Source organism: Hypanus sabinus, chromosome 10, assembly GCF_030144855.1.
Source record: "Hypanus sabinus isolate sHypSab1 chromosome 10, sHypSab1.hap1, whole genome shotgun sequence".
NCBI lineage: Eukaryota > Metazoa > Chordata > Chondrichthyes > Myliobatiformes > Dasyatidae > Hypanus > Hypanus sabinus.
This window is the reverse complement of record NC_082715.1, coordinates 25,569,439-25,587,258: the sequence shown is the minus strand read 5'-3', so window position 1 is coordinate 25,587,258 and position 17,820 is coordinate 25,569,439. Positions and strand designations below refer to the sequence as shown.

At 39.3% G+C, this 17,820-nt stretch overlaps 1 protein-coding gene across 6 annotated transcripts in view; it reads left to right on the top strand.

Moving 5' to 3' along the window:
• ptprk (protein tyrosine phosphatase receptor type K) overlaps positions 1-17,820 on the top strand; it is a 656,369-nt gene that overhangs the window by 533,757 nt on the left and 104,792 nt on the right. For all 6 annotated transcript variants that reach the window (XM_059981530.1, XM_059981528.1, XM_059981529.1 and 3 more), the window contains 2 exons: positions 1,206-1,479; positions 3,251-3,287. In XM_059981530.1, coding sequence (XP_059837513.1) covers positions 1,206-1,479; positions 3,251-3,287 — 311 coding nt within the window. The remainder of the gene's footprint in view (positions 1-1,205; positions 1,480-3,250; positions 3,288-17,820) is intronic.

Here is a 17,820-nt window from a genome sequence, read left to right as displayed (position 1 = left end):
CTGGAAGTGTAGCAAGTTGGTCAGTAGCTATGGAAGGAGAAACAAAGTTAATATGTAAGGTTAACATTTCATCATAATTGGGAAAAGGAGAAACTCATTTGGTCAGCATTAGGCAACTGCTGTCGCATGAATGAAGTCACTGAAGCACGGTACTGGTAGATACGGAGCAGATTCTTTATTCAGCAAAACAAAGTACAGTAGGCATCATGTGAAGATGCTTTTAGTGGAAAGGTGTGGCTGGCCAAACATAGTGCTCAATATTTTATGTGCAAAGCATCAAAGGACAAATCCATATTTACAATGTATTTACAATGCTTTCTTTGAAACTACCCACAGACTTCACACCTCCCGATTTGCACCCACACCATAGATATCCAAATGAATTTTAATCAGCATTGTCTAGTCTGGGATTCATGGCTTTTAGGAACCATTGATCAGAGCTGTACTCCAAATTAAATCCACAATTTATATTCCAACCTGAAGACTGGTAACCAAAGTCATTTGCTAAAAATAAATGTGCTAAACCCAAAAATCACTCTAAAAGCAACATTTTATTATTTGTATTTAAAGTTCAAAGTTTGTATCAGCACTCTTCCATGGATCCTTTTCTACATAATGTTTAATTAAATGGAATTCTGTTTTTTTTTGTCCATTTTTACCAAAAGTTGTTGTATTTGTTTCATTTGGGTGGCACAGTAGAGTAATGGTTGGTGAAACATTGGCTGTAAGGAATTTCTGTGTTCTCCCTGTGACCACATGGTTTTCCTCAGGGTGCTCTGGTTTCCTCCCACATTCCAAAGACCTATGGGTTTGCGGGTTAATTGGTCACATCAGGTCGGTGTAATTGGGTGGTGCAGGCTCATTGGGCCAGTAGGGCCTGTTACTGTGCTGTGTCACAATTTGTTTTTCAAATTGCCAGAACTGCCTAGAGCAAGTTAAAGAAAATATTTGCAGATTTTGTTAGTTTGGTATGTTAAATGGCCACTGTAAATTGAACCTTATTGTGTTGATTAGTGGTAGAAGCTAGGTAAGTTGATGGGAAAAGGGGAGGGGTATTAAATAAGGTGAGGGTAAGATGGGTTCTTGATGATTGACACAGACATGACAGGCTGAAGGGCCTGTACCTCTATGAATCTATAAACTGAAGAAATACCAATTGTGCTGTACTCACGTGTAAATGGAGCTTTATATCTTCTCTTTCATAGTGCCTACCAAGTTGTTGTCGAGCAAGTGAGTTCCCAAAGATCTAAAAGGGAGGCAGGTGTGGCAGAGTGCTTCCGGATTCCAGTGACCTATCAAACTGCGGCAGCTCGTGGGTCACCATACTATTATGCTGCAGAGCTTCCTCCTACTGGGATATCTGAACAAACACCCTTCACAGTGGGTGACAATAAAACCTATGGTGGGTTTTGGAATCCTCCACTGGCCCCTAGAAAAGGATATCACATACACTTCCAAGCTGTGAGCAGCGTTGAAAAGGTGAGTGTAGTGCATTGCGATGAGAAGTTTGTACCCTGGCTCATTGCTTGCTGGAGCTTCAGAGTGAATTCTGTACATGGGTGTACTCACTTGCTCGTAATAATGTGCAGCTGATTGCATGAAGAAGAGACTCTTGGAAGTGCTGTGGAAAACTGAGGCAAAATTCCACAAGACAAGGGGAAAAAAAAACATTCCAGGGCTGGATTCGGGGTTGATTACTAATTTAAAGCCGACAAGCATGCTTTGTTTTTTGGTTATGTCTTCAGTCAAAGGGACTCATTCTTGCTGGAGAGTAAAATTATAAATATCTCCACAAAAATTATTTGGTGGTTAAAATTCCTACTCCTAACCCAACCCTACCTCCAAAGTGGCAAGAATGGCAACGTAATTAAATAGGTCTCAATAAAGAGGCATTCTGACCATTAATTATCCACTCTAACACTGTTACCATTATGACATGGTCTCACTCTTTGTAATTTATTTTGTATGCATTCCATGTATTTTTACAAAACATGACTCAAATATGCATTCATGTATGGGGAAAATACCTTTCACTATCTCATCAGGACATGACTGACTTTGTCATTCATAAGCAGTGCACCTTCCAGTCGCCCAGCTTAATACTGTTTGGTATGGTTTGAACTGTAAAAACAATTGTGAAATGCTGGTGAGGGGATTGGAAGATTACCTTTTAGATTTGCTCAAGAAGAAAGGGAAAATAAGAGTTTGTTCAAACGAAGTTCTTTAAATTCAAACACCCTTATACTCCATCTCCTATCTTCCTAATAATTTCTTCCTGACTGCAGATCCAAGGGTCAGTTCTACAGGAAACAGGTAGAAATACAGGATGGCATAATTAATTTTATTTTGGGTGGGGGATAAACATAGTGAATTGATCTTCCGATGTTACTTCAGCAAACATTGGAGAAGGGTGTAAATTGGACTTCGAACAATGTAGCAGAAGTTGTCCCAAAAGCCTGATGAAAGAAAACTGTGTGAAATGACGAAATAGTAGGTCTCTGGATCAGTTTGTTTTTGATACTACAATCAAAGGAGCTGGTTGTGGACTACAGGAGGAATGGAAACCCCTGTTGACATCAATGGATCTGGGGTTGAGAGGGTGAACAGCTTTAAGTTCCTCAGCATAAACATCACCGAGGATCTCACATGGTCTGTCGATACTGGCTGTGTGGTGAAAAAAGCACAACAGTGCCTCTTTCACCTCAGACAGCTGAAGAAGTTTGGTATAGGACCCCAAATCCTAAGAACTTTCTAGAGGGGCACAATTGAGAGCATCCTGACTGGCTGCATCACTGCCTGGTATGGGAACTGTACTTCCCTGAATTGCAGGACTCCGCAGAGAGTGGTGCGGACAGCCCAGTGTATCTGTAGTTGTGAACTTCCCACTGTTCAGGACATTAACAAAGACAGGTGTGTAAAAAGGGCCCGTAGGATCAGTGGGGACCCAAGTCACCTCAGCCACAATCTATTCCAGCTGCTACCATCTGGGAAACGGTACCGCAGCATAAAAGCCAGGACCAACGGGCTTTGAAACAGCTTCTTCCACCAGACTATCAGACTGATTAACTCATGCTGACACAACTGTATTTCTATATTATATTGACTATCTTGTTGTACATGCTATTTATTATAAATTGCACATTGCGCCTTTAGAGGGAGATTTAACGTAACGATTTTTACTTCTCATGTGTATGAAGAATGTAAGTAATGAAGTCAATTCTCTTCTTACTATTTCAATTTGTGTTTATAGGAGACAAAGACACAGTGTGTGAGGATTGCAACAAAAGGTAGGACAAACGTTTTGTTTTAAAATCCCTGCCTACTTCAAAGATAATTGAAAAAAATTACTTTTCTAGCAGAGGATGCATAGTACTGTCAGGTTTTTGTTTTGACTCATCTGCTTATCCTGTTTTGGGAGTGTGCTTTGATTTTCTGTCCCTCATCCGGAGAAATACCATGCATTTGGTAGACAGGATTTTTATAAATATTAAGACCAGATTACTTTGTATTATTTCTGCAGCAAACCACTTTTTGACATTGAACAGCTGGAGTATTAATAGTGAAAAGCTGTTTGAAGGTTTTATTTTAAAAGCTGTCTCAACCTTATCATTTGTGTGGAATTTTGGCTGTTAGATTTTGTTGCTTTCTCTAATGAATAAAACTTGCATTATGTGTGTATGTGGAGTTTATCTGAGTAAATATTCTTAAATCTCACTGGGATTTAACTTTATATTTTAATCCTGCTTTTATGTCCTTACTTATCAGGAGTCTGAAAATTGGTTAGAAAGTAAGATTGTAAGATAGTTCAAATATATATAGCTACATTATTTTTAAAAATTCACAAAGTGCAAAGTACAGTAAATGCAGCTAAAATTAAAAAAAAATCTAGTTCTGAAAACCTCAATGCAATGCTCAAGTTAGAGCAAAGCAAAGTAATTATTATTGTACCCAATGCAGGCTTGGTTTGTAAAGCCATATATTCTATTTTTGATTTTGACCTGGCAGAGCCCTTACCTCTTCACTGCTTGAGTTTGCAATCTTTTTTTTTTTGTGTGCAAGAGTTGTCAAAAGGATACAGCCAATTATGTAAAGAAGCAAAAATATATCTGACCATTTGGGAACACTTGTTTTCCAACTCTTAATGCTTTGCACCAGCTGAGGCACTGACTAATATAAGCCTTTTATTTTTGCCTTTTGATAATAAAGAACATTGTCACCTTGCAAGAAAGTTTTGCAATACAGTCGGTGATCAGGTTATGCAAAAATGGCATTATCACATGACCTCAGGCTTATTAATGGTGAAATTCTGTTTTAGTTTATTATCAATAAACTATTCTACAAACTGTTCAGTAAGCTGATAGTGGTTGCAATTTATTGGAATTTTAATCTTTGATTGTTTTGTTTTTAGTGCTGCTTTGTTCCCGTCTCTGTGGGATTAGTAGTGCCCTGCAAAGTTCCATCAAGATGGCAATGTCCTTTTTGAATAGAGTTTGTGAAATATTTAACTCAGAAGTTGTTGCTATAGATCAGAGGTTCTCAAACATTTGTACATCGATCCAGTTAGATAAGACCATAAGGTATAGGAGCAGGATTAAACCATTTGGCCCATCGAGTCTGCTCCAACATTTCATCATGGCTAATCCAGTTTTCCACTCCAGTCTCCTGCCTTCTCCCTACATTCCTTCATGCCCTGACCAATCAAGAATCTATCAATCTCTGCCTTAAATATACATAAAGACTTGGCCTTCACAGCTGCTTGTAGCAAAGAATTCCACAGATTTACCACTCTCTGCCTAAAGAAATTCCTCCTCATCTGTTTTCAAAGGACACCGCTCTATTCTGAGGTGGTTTCCTCTGGTCTGAGACTTTCCCATCATAGGAAACATCCACTCTATCAAGGCCATTCACCATTTAGGTTTCAATGAGGTCACCCCTCATTCTTCTGAATTGTAGTGAATACCGGCCCAGAGTCTTCAAACACTCTTCATATGACAAGCCATTCAGTCCTGAAATCATTTTTGTAAACCTCCTTTGAACCCTCTCCAGTTTCAGCGCATCCTTTCACAAAGAAAGAGCCCAAAACTTGCAAGTGAGGCCTCACCAGTGCTTTATAACATTTCAGCATTGCATCCTTGCTTTTATATTCTAGTCTTTTGAAATGAATACTGACATGGCACTTGCCTTCCTCACCACAGACTCAAGCTGCAAATTAACCCTTAGGACTCCCAAGGGCTCCCAAGTTCTGCTTCTGTATTAAAAATACTCTTTGGGTGCTATTTTGTCTATTACCCGTTAATGGAGCTTTGCATTTATTTTTCAACAAACTTGGAAAAGTAAGATCGCTTTTAAGTTGTTGCTAAATTTACTATTTAAAAGGCCTTTCTATCTAAAATTCCAGACCAAAATACTCAATGAGCTGATGCAATTAGGTTGCATATTGTAACAAGTGGGACGGGGTGGTAGTGTAGAAATTAGTGGATTGGTTTACGCGCCAGCCAGCAGTGAAGAAATGGGGTTAAATTCTCACCGCTGCCTGTAAAGAGTTTGTATGTTCTCCCTGTGACTGCATGGGTTTCCTCCGAGTGCTCCAGTGTCCTCCCACATTGCAGAGACATATTGTGAGTTGTAGGCATTCTGTGCTGGCGCAGGTGATGCCCCGGCACATTCCTCTTTGATTTACTATTTCGATGTACGTGTGATAAATAAATCTAATCCAACTTAATTGTTCTCACTTTTTTAAATGTTGCTTTACAACATGAAACAAGATCATTCAGCCTTTATAATCTGTGCAGACTCAGAGCAAATGCATCAATCCCATTCCTACATTTATTTCCTTGTAGCCCTTTTCTCTCATGCAAAGCAATTGCCCCCCCCCCCCCACCCGACCCCGAATCCTTCTACCACCCACTGACACCAGAGATAATGTTCAGGAGCTAATCTGCACACTTGGGTACGTGTGAGAAGACCTGATTGGTCACGGCGAGGCCACGCACAGATTCCACACGTTGGGATCAAACTGTGTTGCTGGAGTTGGTGAAGCAGCAGCACTAATGCTAAGCCACGGTTGTATTTTTCCTTCGAGGATTCCTCAGCAAATTTCATTGCGAAACCATGGAGTAGCTGCATCACCTCAGCTAAAAATTAGTTTATCACCAGAGGAAAATCTTGAAGGATGATGCACAGCCCTTTATCTGTGAATAATATGTGTTGCAAACTATCAGAAAATCATCTTTGAAAATATCAATACTAAGTCAATTAATAGTTTGGTGTTATTTCTTGATAAGTTAAATAGTGTTCTGTGTTTTAAAAAGTAGCAAGTCAGTCAGTTTCCCCCTAAATATGAAGCCAATTCAAAGAGCTTACCTGAACTGTAGCTGTCAAATTTTCGGTCTATTAACCTTGGGGTGAAGGCAGTTTTATCGGAAGAGTTTGACCCTGACAAAATATAATTTTGAACCAGCATATAAGATTCCAGAGAAATGCACAAAAATGTGCTTTTTGATGGTAACTCTCTTAGACTGAGAATTCACATTCAAGTTCAAACTTAATTGTTATTCAACTATACACAGGTACACAGCTAAAATGAAACAGCGTTCCTTGAATTTTTGCACTGCTTCAGCTGATTCACTTGGAATGTAAGAAAGTAACTAGAAGAGCCAGGCGGAACTTAACACCCTAGTATTTATTTCAAATCATCACTTTTACTATTGGGGACTTATTGCTATGCCTGCTTCTTTCTTGATTCATTATTCAAAATCAATGTCTATAAACCTTATTTCGTTCAATGGAAATCTTGGATGCTCACATAAATGTATCTGAATAGGATGCTTATATAACTATACTGACTCTGAAAGCAAAACTCAATAATGGTGCTTTGCAGATATTTGATCACAGACCGGAAAAGTTCAATTATATTACATGTCAAATCAAATTACATAAAACCCACCCCTTAATCAATTTTCACTGTTAGCACTGAAAGCCCACCAAACTACATTTGATAGCACAGGCGTGGTTTAGCAGTTTAATTTGGGGCAGCACGGTAGTGTAGTGGTTAGCACTACACTTTACAGTGAGGACAACTGGGTTCAATTCTTGCTGCTGCCTCTAAGGAGTTTATACGTTCTCCCCATGACTGCACAGGTTTCCTCTCCAGGTGCTCCAGTTTCTCCCCACAATCCAAAGACAGACCAGTTAGTAGTTAATTGATCATTGTAAATTGTCCCACAATTTGGCTAGGATTAAATTCGAGGGGGGGGGGGGGCTGGTATTGCTGAGTGGAGTGGATCGAAGGGATGCATTTTATCTCAATTTTTGAACATCTTTATTTTAAATCTGGTAGTTTGTTGTCTGCATCATTCGTTTTGTGGGAAGTGACTGAATAAAGCACTGGATATGTAACTGGTTTCAGAGATAGTTACATGCAGTCTCTTATATTGGCACTGTTCAAGCTTATATGCTAGCTTTTTATTACTGATTTCAGATGTAGGTATATTTAAAACTTTACAAATCGGATTCATATTGCAACAATATAAACCAGCCCTTAGGAAGGGTCTCAGCCCAAAATGTTGACTGTCCAATCATTTCCATAGCTGCTGCCTGATTTAATGAATTTCTCCAGCATTTTGTCTGTGTTGCTAATATAAACTTGTGTTATTTAATCATGACATGTTTTAATTAACGATTGTTAGAACAAATCCATTAGTAATTTTGATTAAAACCAAAATCAATTTTGAATGCATGATCACAGAACTGTGAGTACACTAATTAGAACTGTCACCAGTTAGGTATTTTGGTTTGGGGAGAGATATTCTTTTATTATCGCAGTCTGAAAATACTGTAGCTGTGTCATGAATATTAGTAATCATATCTTTTTGACAACTTGAAGGCGAAGTTCCTTTAAAATAAAGTTATTTTTCACTTGGGAAAATAGAAGTTAAGCATTATAACAAGAGTGACAAAGTTAAGTACCTTGAATGGCATCAGTGTTTCAAATAATGCACACCCAAGATTGTGGCCTCAAATGAGCAGATCTACCTTTTGTTAAACTATAGCAACTAGGAAGGATAATGGACAAAATTTATTAGTATACTGTTTTATTTTAGTTTTTATTCATATTCGCCAAGATGTAACTAGTACAGCAGTATATTTTAGATGGAGAACCAATCTAATCTTTATTTTGCAAAACAGACGTCTTGCATGAGCCTGTGCTTATTGAATATATCTGAGACACGTAAAAGTAAAATATAATGTTTCCCGTAGTTGACAAATTTAATCTTTAAAGGTTACTTTTGCCCTGATTACAATGTACTTTTATAAATCATGCAACACTAAAGAGAATGCTGGAGGAGCTCAGCAGGCCAGGCAGCATGTATGGAAACGAGTAAACAGTCAATGTTTCAGGCTGAGACCCTTCATCAGAGCCTGTGTCTTCTACAGTCCTATAGAAGGGTCTCAGCCCGAAATGTTGACTGTTCACTCTTTTCCATAGATGCTGCCTGGTCTGCTGAGTCACTCCAGCATTTTGTGTGTGTTGCTTTGGGTTATCAGCATCTGCCGACTTTCTCATGCTTGTGATATATCACTAAATCTTTCATTGTTTTTATCAGTGTAGATATAAATTAAGCAATACAATTAAATCAGCTGTTAATTACTTTAAGAAATGAACTAAGTGGCTTTAAATAATTATGTTTCCAAGAGATCCATTTACAAAACAGTTTTAAAACAAAGTCCTCAGAGAAATGTATTTGAGCTGGAAATGTCAGACATTTTATGCCTTCCTTGCAGTCTTCCTTAATAGGACCCCAAAGCATTTTGCATTAATGTAAAAATGTATTTTATTTAGTATTTGTGGAAATGAAAATTTTGTCAAATTGATTCAGTTTATTTTATATAACATTCTTTTAAACATGTTTTTAAATTTGAGGCTATAATATAGAATTTTTTGCATTAAAATTAATTAGCTGTTGGCATAGTTGACCACGGTTGTCTCTTAATCTGTGAAAATTAATAGAGAAATAATGGCTGTGAAGGTAATAAACTGATTTACATGCCTGGACTCTGTAATTTTAACTTTAGATTTTATTGTTAAAACAATAATTTTTTATTGTATTTTCTAAAGAAGCATCTAACAGATTTTCCCGATCATTTTATGCAGGGCTCAATAATATTTTATTTTTGTGATGATCTTAGCAATTTCCACAATGGAAGTAAAACAGAATGCATTTGATTTTTTATATTTTAATGTCCTTTAACTTGCTTTGTCTAATTTACAATAAAATTACGACCAGTTAACACAAGAAAATTTGAAATCAAAGCAGTAACTTTTATAGTTTGCATGGAGAGATCATAGAGTTTCTGGATAGGACAATGTTATTTTTCTCTTTCTTTAAAATTTACATATTAAACTTGATTTTCAGAATTTGTATCAATCAGTCTTAATGTGGTTGTATAATGAAATAATTAATTCTGCATATCTTTGACAATCTGTTTTTTGCTGGATATCCTTCGTGGTCTGATGTCAGACTAAACTCTGGCCAAGCCTTTGCTGCGCTGAGAAATGGCCTGTGGCCCTGTCTGGAAAAAGATCGGAAAGGAGCAGAAATAAAGCAAATAAAACAAATTTCAGCCTAAAATTACCTTAAAAATGAATAAAATTGAGAGTGGTGTGGAGACCACATTGTGAGCACCTAATGGGATTAAGGGAAGTGGTAAAAATGCAAGTCACCTACTGCCTCATCCAGAAGGGTATATTTGATTGAATATGTAGATGGTGCAGAGGGAGAGTGAACAGCAAATGTGGCATCTCCCGTTATTTCATATGTATTTTGCTTGGGAAGCAATGGCTATTAGAAGGGACAGAAGAATGACCCTGAAGAGGAATAGTCAGTCCCAGGTGAATGGCATATGGCAAGGGAATGATATCAGAGATTATGAAGGATAATGGAGTGAAATGGAGGGAGTCTGCGAACCCTCTCCTCTGGGGTAAGGGAAAACCCACAAAAGCTCAAACGTGGCTGACAAGACAAATTCAGTCCAAGGAAACAGCTCAGAAAGTTGCCAAACATAGCAGTAGGCCAGAACATTGGGGGCATTGTGGAACTCTGCCTCAGACCATCAAGGAATTATTTTTGGGTAAAAAAGGAAAGACAGAATATGAGAGTAGACCTATGAGAAACGCAAACGTAAACTCTTTATGCAGGTATCAGATACAAGCAAAAGCTAATGTGGTACCTTTGCAGTCAGAGGCAGGAAAAATTTTATTAGGCAATATTGAAATAGCAAAGAAATTAAACACGTGTTATGTTCCCTCTATTTTTTTTTACAACCTTTGCTCTGGGTAAGAATTTTTTTTTTGCACAGCCTGTAAAACATTATATAAAAGAAAATTCCAACTGCTCAGGAACATTTCACTTACTGCGCTGTTAACGTACCTGCACAGCTTAGCAGGAACAGTGATCTTGTGTCTATCTTTAGAAAAAATCATGCCAGACATATGAGAGAACTGAACTGATTTCTAGTGAGAATGAGAAAGTGAAGGAAAGAAGCTGTTTGTCAAAATAGAGCATGATGAAAGCTGACTTAGGCTCAATTAGCTACATGCCAGAATTTTGACAGATGTGGCTATGGAAAAAATGGATGCTCCGATTATCCAAAGTTCTTTAGATTCTGGAAATGCTTCTGTGGATTGCAGGGCAGCGAGTAAGACGTCCCTATTTGAGGAGGAGGAAGGAAACTGCAGTCCCTCAGGTCTTATGACAAGTATGGAGAAAGTATTGAAACTGGCAATAAAGAATGTAATAACAACATCCAGAAAGTAGGATCAAGTCAAGCCAGTATGGATTTATGAAAGAAAATCATGTTCCATTAATCTACTAGAAATCTCTGGGGATGGACTGGAAAAAATAGAGAAGCCAGTAGATGTGGTGTATTTGAAGGCTTCCAATAACTCCCTGTGTAGGAGGATGGTGAGCGAGGTTAGAATAGACAGAAATAGGGTTAATATACTGACATGATTTGAGAAATTTGTTATCAGGAAGAAAGAATGAGATAAATGAATTCTGTGGTGTTTACTCTCTGCCACTCACAATTTATATCAAAGCTTTGGCTGAGAATGTCAACTGTCTTACTTCCAAGTTTGCTGACAATACAAAATTATGTGATTGTGTCAGTATGGAGGAGGATGTAAAGAGTTTCAAGTGAAAATCTCTTTATATCCTCCTAATAACTATGAAAAAAGGATATAATGTAGAAAAAATCAGGTAGCTCGTTTTGATGCCCAAAAGACAAGTATGGCTATTTGTTAAATAGTGAGCGACTGGGTAGCTTTGATGTTCAAAGCAATCATGGCCTACTTGTACATAAGTAACCAATAGTCACTGTGCAGGTTTAACAAGTGATAAGGAAGGAAGATATTTGTAGCTTTTGTTACAGGATGATTTGAATACGTAAGTGAGGAAGTCTAACTATGTTCATGTTGGGGTTTGGTGAGTGCACTTGGGTATTGTGTGCAGTTTTTGTCTACTTCCTAAAGAAGGAAGATTCATGTAGTTCCCACAAAAGGACTTTGATTGTCTTGCGCAATTAAGGATAGGAGGAAGAGTGCTCCAGGCCAACGTTCCCTCTGATAGGTAATGACCATTGGCACAAAAATCTTGTACTGTGCAATTTTTTGCCCAGTGACAACAACATGAGCACGCTGAATTTTTAAGTAGAAGTAAACCTGAAGCTGCTTTAAGGAAAATAACCTACCAAGTCCAGTTTGTTATTCATTGTTTAAAAGAAATAAAATAACTGTCAATAAGAATATTGATCTCCTCTGGGTTTGGTCATTTTTGCAGTCATTCATCCAGACTCTCACAAAACATATGTAGCAGGCCTATAGCGGGCAACAAAGAATTTTCTCACCAGAGCTTTTGCACACTGTCCATATGTGATTTACTTACTAAAAGCCACTTTAAAAAGCAAAGTTTAAATCACCCCACTTTTTTCCATTTGCAAATCCCCCAGCAACTTTGGCATCACAACAATACAGGCAGGTATCACCTGGTTCTTTATCATAATAAATATTTCTTGTAGCTGCACGTTCCTGACCACATGAGCTTTTGGTGTAGCGGTTTCTACTGTTTCATTGCCACTCCAGTTCAAATAAACGAGCAATTCTTTTGCCTTTGTGCCCTTTACTTCTGTGGAATTCAACACAGTGAATCAATAATTTCTTCAAGCTAAGCCAGTTCTAAAATCTGCAGACAAATCATAGCAAACTCCGTGTTATCAACAGCATCTGCATCAAAAATTGGAAAATGAAATGTAATTGTGTACAATTGTGAAATCTATTTAACGTGCCTGTGAGGTAGAGGGTGACAACCGTTTGTGCGCAGTTTAAGTTCCTTTGTGCGCTAGTAGCAAAAGAGGTTATATAGACCACTAGAAGAGAAAAATTTAGAACTGCAATTGATTGAATTTTCCCATTTAGGGCAACTGTAAGAAATTGCAACTATCTAGCCAAAGTTTTACTGAAAAAGAGGTATGGGATTGAACCTAATCACAAACAAGAGAAAATCTGCAGTTGCTTGAAATCCAAGCTGGAGGAACTCAGCAGGCCAGGCAGCATCTGTGGAAAAGTGTATATTCGATGGTTTGGGCTGAGGCCCTTCATCAGGACTAGAGCAAAAAGATGAGTCAGAGTAAGAAGGTGGGGGGAGGGCAGGAAGAAAGACAAGGTGATAGGTGAAGCCGGGAGGGGGAGGAAGAGTGAAGTAAAAAAGTAAAGAGCTGGGAAGTTGATAGGTGAAAGAGATACGGGAGAAGGGGGAATCTGATAGGGGAGGGCCGAAGGCCTTGGAAGAAAGAAAAGGGGGAGGAGATGAGATGAGAGTGGAAAAATGGGAATGGGGAATAGTGAAGGGGGGGGAGTGTGGGTCATTACCGGAAGTTCGAGGAGTCAATGTTTATGCCATCTGGTTGCAGGCTTCCCAGACAGAATATAAGGTGTTGCTCCTCCAGCCCGAGTGGCCTCGTCGCGACAGTGGAGGAGGCCATGGACTGACATGTCAGAATGGAAATGAGAAGTGGAGTTAATAGTGTGTGATGCTGGGATGCAACCTAATTAAGATTTCGTAGAAGATGCTCTAGAAAGTTTGTGGACCTTGTGGAATTTTTTTCTCTACTTCTGCATAAATATTACCTAAAATGTGATCAGGTCTTCATGCAAGTCCTAAAACTAGATAAAGAGGATTTCGTTAAATAAATAACACTAAACATTGTACTTGTTCATTTATTTATTAAGAAAAATGATAGAATATTTCATGTATTTGTGGGAGAAAGTATGTGAACCTTTTCTTTCTGTAACTGGTATGATCCCCTTGTATAGCAATAAGTTCTACCAGAGGAATTTTAAGCTGTTCCTCCTTATAGAACTGCTTCAACTCTGGGATGTTGGTGGGCTTCCTTGCATGAACTGCTTGATTCAGGTTCTTCCACATCATTTCTATAGGATTAAGGCCTGGATATTGACTCAGCCATTCCAAAATACAAATTTTCTTCTTTTTAAAGCATTCTGTTGTCGAATTACTCTTGCCTTTCGGATCATTGTCTGGTTGCATTATCCACCTTCTATTAATCTTCAGGTGACGGACTGCTACCCCGACATTCTCCTGTAAAATGTCTTGATACAATTTTGAATTCATTGCTCCCTCAACGATAGCAAGCTGTACAGGCACTAAGGCAGCAAAACAGCCCCCAAACCATGATGCTCCTAACACCATGCTTCACAGTTGGGATGAGATTTTAGTGTTGGTGTGCAGTGGCCTTTTTCCTCCAAGCATAACAATGTGCATTTCTGCCAAAATGTTCAACTTTTGTCTCATCTGTCCACAGCAGGTTGTCTCAGAAGTGTTGTAGAACATCCAGGTGGTCTTTTGCAAAAAGCATAAAACAAGTAAATGATATGATAAGACCATAAAACATAGGACCAGAATTTGGCCGTTCAGACCATTGAGTCTTCACTGCCACTCCACTATGGCTGACCTATCATTCCTTTCAGCCATGTTCTCCTGCCTTCTCCCTGATGCCCAGATTAATCAAGACATATCAAACTTCACCTTAAGTATAGCCAGTAGTTTCGCGTGCGTAGATGTCCGTGGCGTTGAATTCCGCAGATTCAACACCCACTGGCTAAAGAAATTTTTACTCATCTCTTTTCTAAATGAATGTCTCTCAATCCTGAGGCTGTGCCCTCAGGTTCTGGTCTCCCCCATTATAGGAACCTCCCTTTCCAGACCCACTCTATCCACACCTTTCAGTAGGTTTCAATAAGATATCTGCCCCTCATCCTTCTCAATTCCAATGAGAATAGGCCCAGCTGTCCTCATACATTAACCCTTTCATTCCTGAGATCATTCTTGAGAAACTCTTTGAACCCTCTCCATAGTCAGCACATCCTTAGATATGGGGCCTAACACTGCTCACAATATTCCAAGTGCTTTATGAAGCCTCAGCATTACATCCTTGCTTTTATATTCTTGTCCTCTTGAAAATAATGCTGACATCTTCTAAGAGGATCTTTTAAGAAACTTTTAGAAAAATAGAGGGCTATAGGTAAGCCTAGTATTTTCTAAGGTAGGGACTTGTTCAGCACAACTTTGTGGGCCAAAGGGCCTGTATTGTGCTGTAGGTTTTCTATGTTTCTATCACATTTGCCTTCTTCACCACAGACTCAACCTGCAAGTTAACCTTTAGGGAATCCTGCATGAGGACTCCCAAGTCCCTCTGCACCTCTGATTTTTGAACTTTCTCCCTATTTAGGTAACCTTTATTCTTTGTGCCAAAGAACATGACCATGTATCTCCCTACATTATATTATATCTGTGCACTTCCCCAGTCTGTCTTAATCCTTCTGCAGGCACCCTGCCTCCTTAACAATGCCTGGCCCTCCACCTACCTTCATATTGTCCACAGAACTGGCCACAAAGTCATCAATTCCTTCATCCACATCATTGACATGCAACATAAAGGAGATATCGGGGTAAGTTTTTTTACACAGAGAGTGGTCAGTGCTTGGGACGGACTGCCAGTGGCAGTGGTGGAGGCAGATATGATAGGGTCTTTTAGGAGCCTCTTGGACAGGTATATGGAGCTCAGAAAAATAGAGGGCTATGGGTAACCCTAGGTAATTTCTAAGGTAAGGACATGTTCGGCACAGCTTTGTGGACCAAAGGGCCTGTATTGTGCTGTAGGTTTTCTGTGCTCCTATAAATGGAGTAGCCCCAACACTGACCTTTACAGCACACCACTAGTCAGCAGCAGCCAACCAGAAGAGGCCCCATTTATTCACACTCTTTGCCTCTTGCCAGTCAACCAATCTTCTATCTATGCTCGTATCTTTCTTGTAATACCACGGGCTCTTATTTTGTTAAGCAGCCTCATGTGGTGCACTTTCTGAAAATCTAAGTACACAACCTCTGCTGATCCTCTTTTGTCCACCCAGCTTGGTATTTTTTCAAAGAACTCCAACAGATTTGTCAGGCAAGATTTCCCCTTAAGAAAAACATGCAGACTTTGGCCTGTTTTATCATGTCAGAATCAGAATCAGGTTTATTATTACCGGCATGTGATGTGAAATTTGTTAACTTAGCAGCAGCAGTTCAATGCAATACATAATCTAGCAGAGAGAAAAAAATAATAAAGAAAATAAAAATTGTGTGTGTGTGTTTGTAGGCCTCCGTTAGTCTCGTGAGACGATGGATTTGCGCCTTGGAAAGGTTCCAGGGCGCAGGCCTGGGCAGGGTTGTATGGAGGACCTGCAGTTGCCCCTCTCCAAGTCTCCCCTGCAAATCTCCCCTCTCCATGCTACCGATGTTGACCAAGGGAAGGGCATTAGGACCCACACAGCTTGGCACCGGTGCCGTTGCAGAGCAGTGTGTGGTTAAGTGCCTTACTCAAGGACACACACACAGTTCGAGCCAAGACTCGAACTAGTGACCTTCAGATCACTAGGCGAACGCCTTAACGACTTGGCCACGCGCCAACACGATAAGAATAATAATAATAAAGTAAATCAGTTACATATATTGAATAGATTAAACAGAAATACTGTATTTTTTTTTAATAAGTGAGTTAGTGTCCGAAGCTTCAATGTCCATTCAGGAATTGGATGGCAGAGGGGAAGAATCACTGAGTGTGTGGGTTCAGGCTTCTGTCCCTCCTACCTGATGGTAACAGTGAGAAAAGGGCATGCACTGGGTGCTGGAGGCTTTCTGAGACACTGCTCCCTGAAGATGTCCTGTATACTTTGTAGGCTCATGCCCAAGATGGAGCTGACTAGATTTACAACCCTCTGCAGCTTCTTTTGGTCCTGTGCAGTAGCCCCTCCATGCCAGACAGTGATGCAGCCTGACAGAATGCTCTCCATGATACAACTATAGAAGTTTTTGAGTGTCTTTGTTGACATGCCAAATCTCTTTAAACTCCTAATACCGTAAAGTGTAACAGCTCCATGTGCCTGCAAGTGCACTGAAACCTCCTCCTCAATAATCGACTCCAACATCTTTACAACCACTGAAGTCAGGCGACCTGGCCTATAATTTGATTTTTTTTCTGCCTCTCCCCCCCTCCCTTAAAGAATGGATTGACATTTGCAATTTTCTAGTCCTCTGGAACCATTCCAAAATCTAATGATTCTTGAAAGGTCATTTCTAATGCCTAAACAATCTCTTCAGCTACCTCCTTCAGAACCCATGGGTGTAGTCCATCTGGTCCAGGTGACCTTTCTACCTTCCACAGCACCTTCTCCTTAGTTATAGCAATGACACTCACTTCTGCCCTATGACACTCTGGCATTTTTGTTTTTCTGCTAGTGTCTCCCACAGTGAAAACTGATGCAAAATGCTTATTAAGTTCATCCATCATTTCTTTGTTGCTCATTATTATCTCTCCAGCATTATTTTCCAGCGGTTTGATATCTATTTTATTCTTTATATGTCTGAAAAATACTTTTGTATCCTCTGATATTATTGGCTAGCTTCCCTTCAAATTTCATCTTTTCCCATTTCATGATTTTTTTTGCTGTTTTTTAAAAGTTTGCCAGTCCTCTACCTTCCCACTGATTTTTTTGTTCTATCATATGCCCTCTTTTACGTTGGCTTTGACTTCCCTTGTCGGTTGCAGTTATATCATCCTTACTTTAGAATACATTTTTTGGGATATAATTGTCCTGCGCCCTCAGAATTTTCCCAGAAGCAACCAGCAATTACCGTTATGCCATCAACCATTCTAGTGTCCCCTTCCAAGTAACTTTAGCCAGCTCCTCTCATGCCTCTGTAATTCCCTATATCCCACTGTAATACTGACTAATCTGATTTTAGCTTCTTAAAATGCAGGGTGAATTCTGTCATATTATGATTACTGTCTCCTAGGGTTCCTTTACCTTAAGCTTGCTAATCAAGTCTGGGGCATTACATAAGACGTAATACAGAATTGCCATTCCCCTAGTGGGCTCAACCAGGAGCTGCTCTAAAACATTTCTCTTAGGCATTCCACAAATTCCCTCTCTTGGGGTACAGCATTTGTTGGATTTTCTCAATCTACCTGTATATTGAAATCCCCATGATTTATCGCAACATTGCCCTTATTACGTGCTTTTTCTATCTCTCATAATTTATAGCACACGTCCTGGTCACTGTTTGTAGGGCTGTAAATAAATCCCATCAGGGTCTTTTTATCCTTGCAGTTTCATAACTCTATCCACAAGGATTCTACATCTTCCTATTCTATGTTACCGACAGAGCCACTCCACCCCCTCTGTCTGCCTGCCTGTCTGTTCAA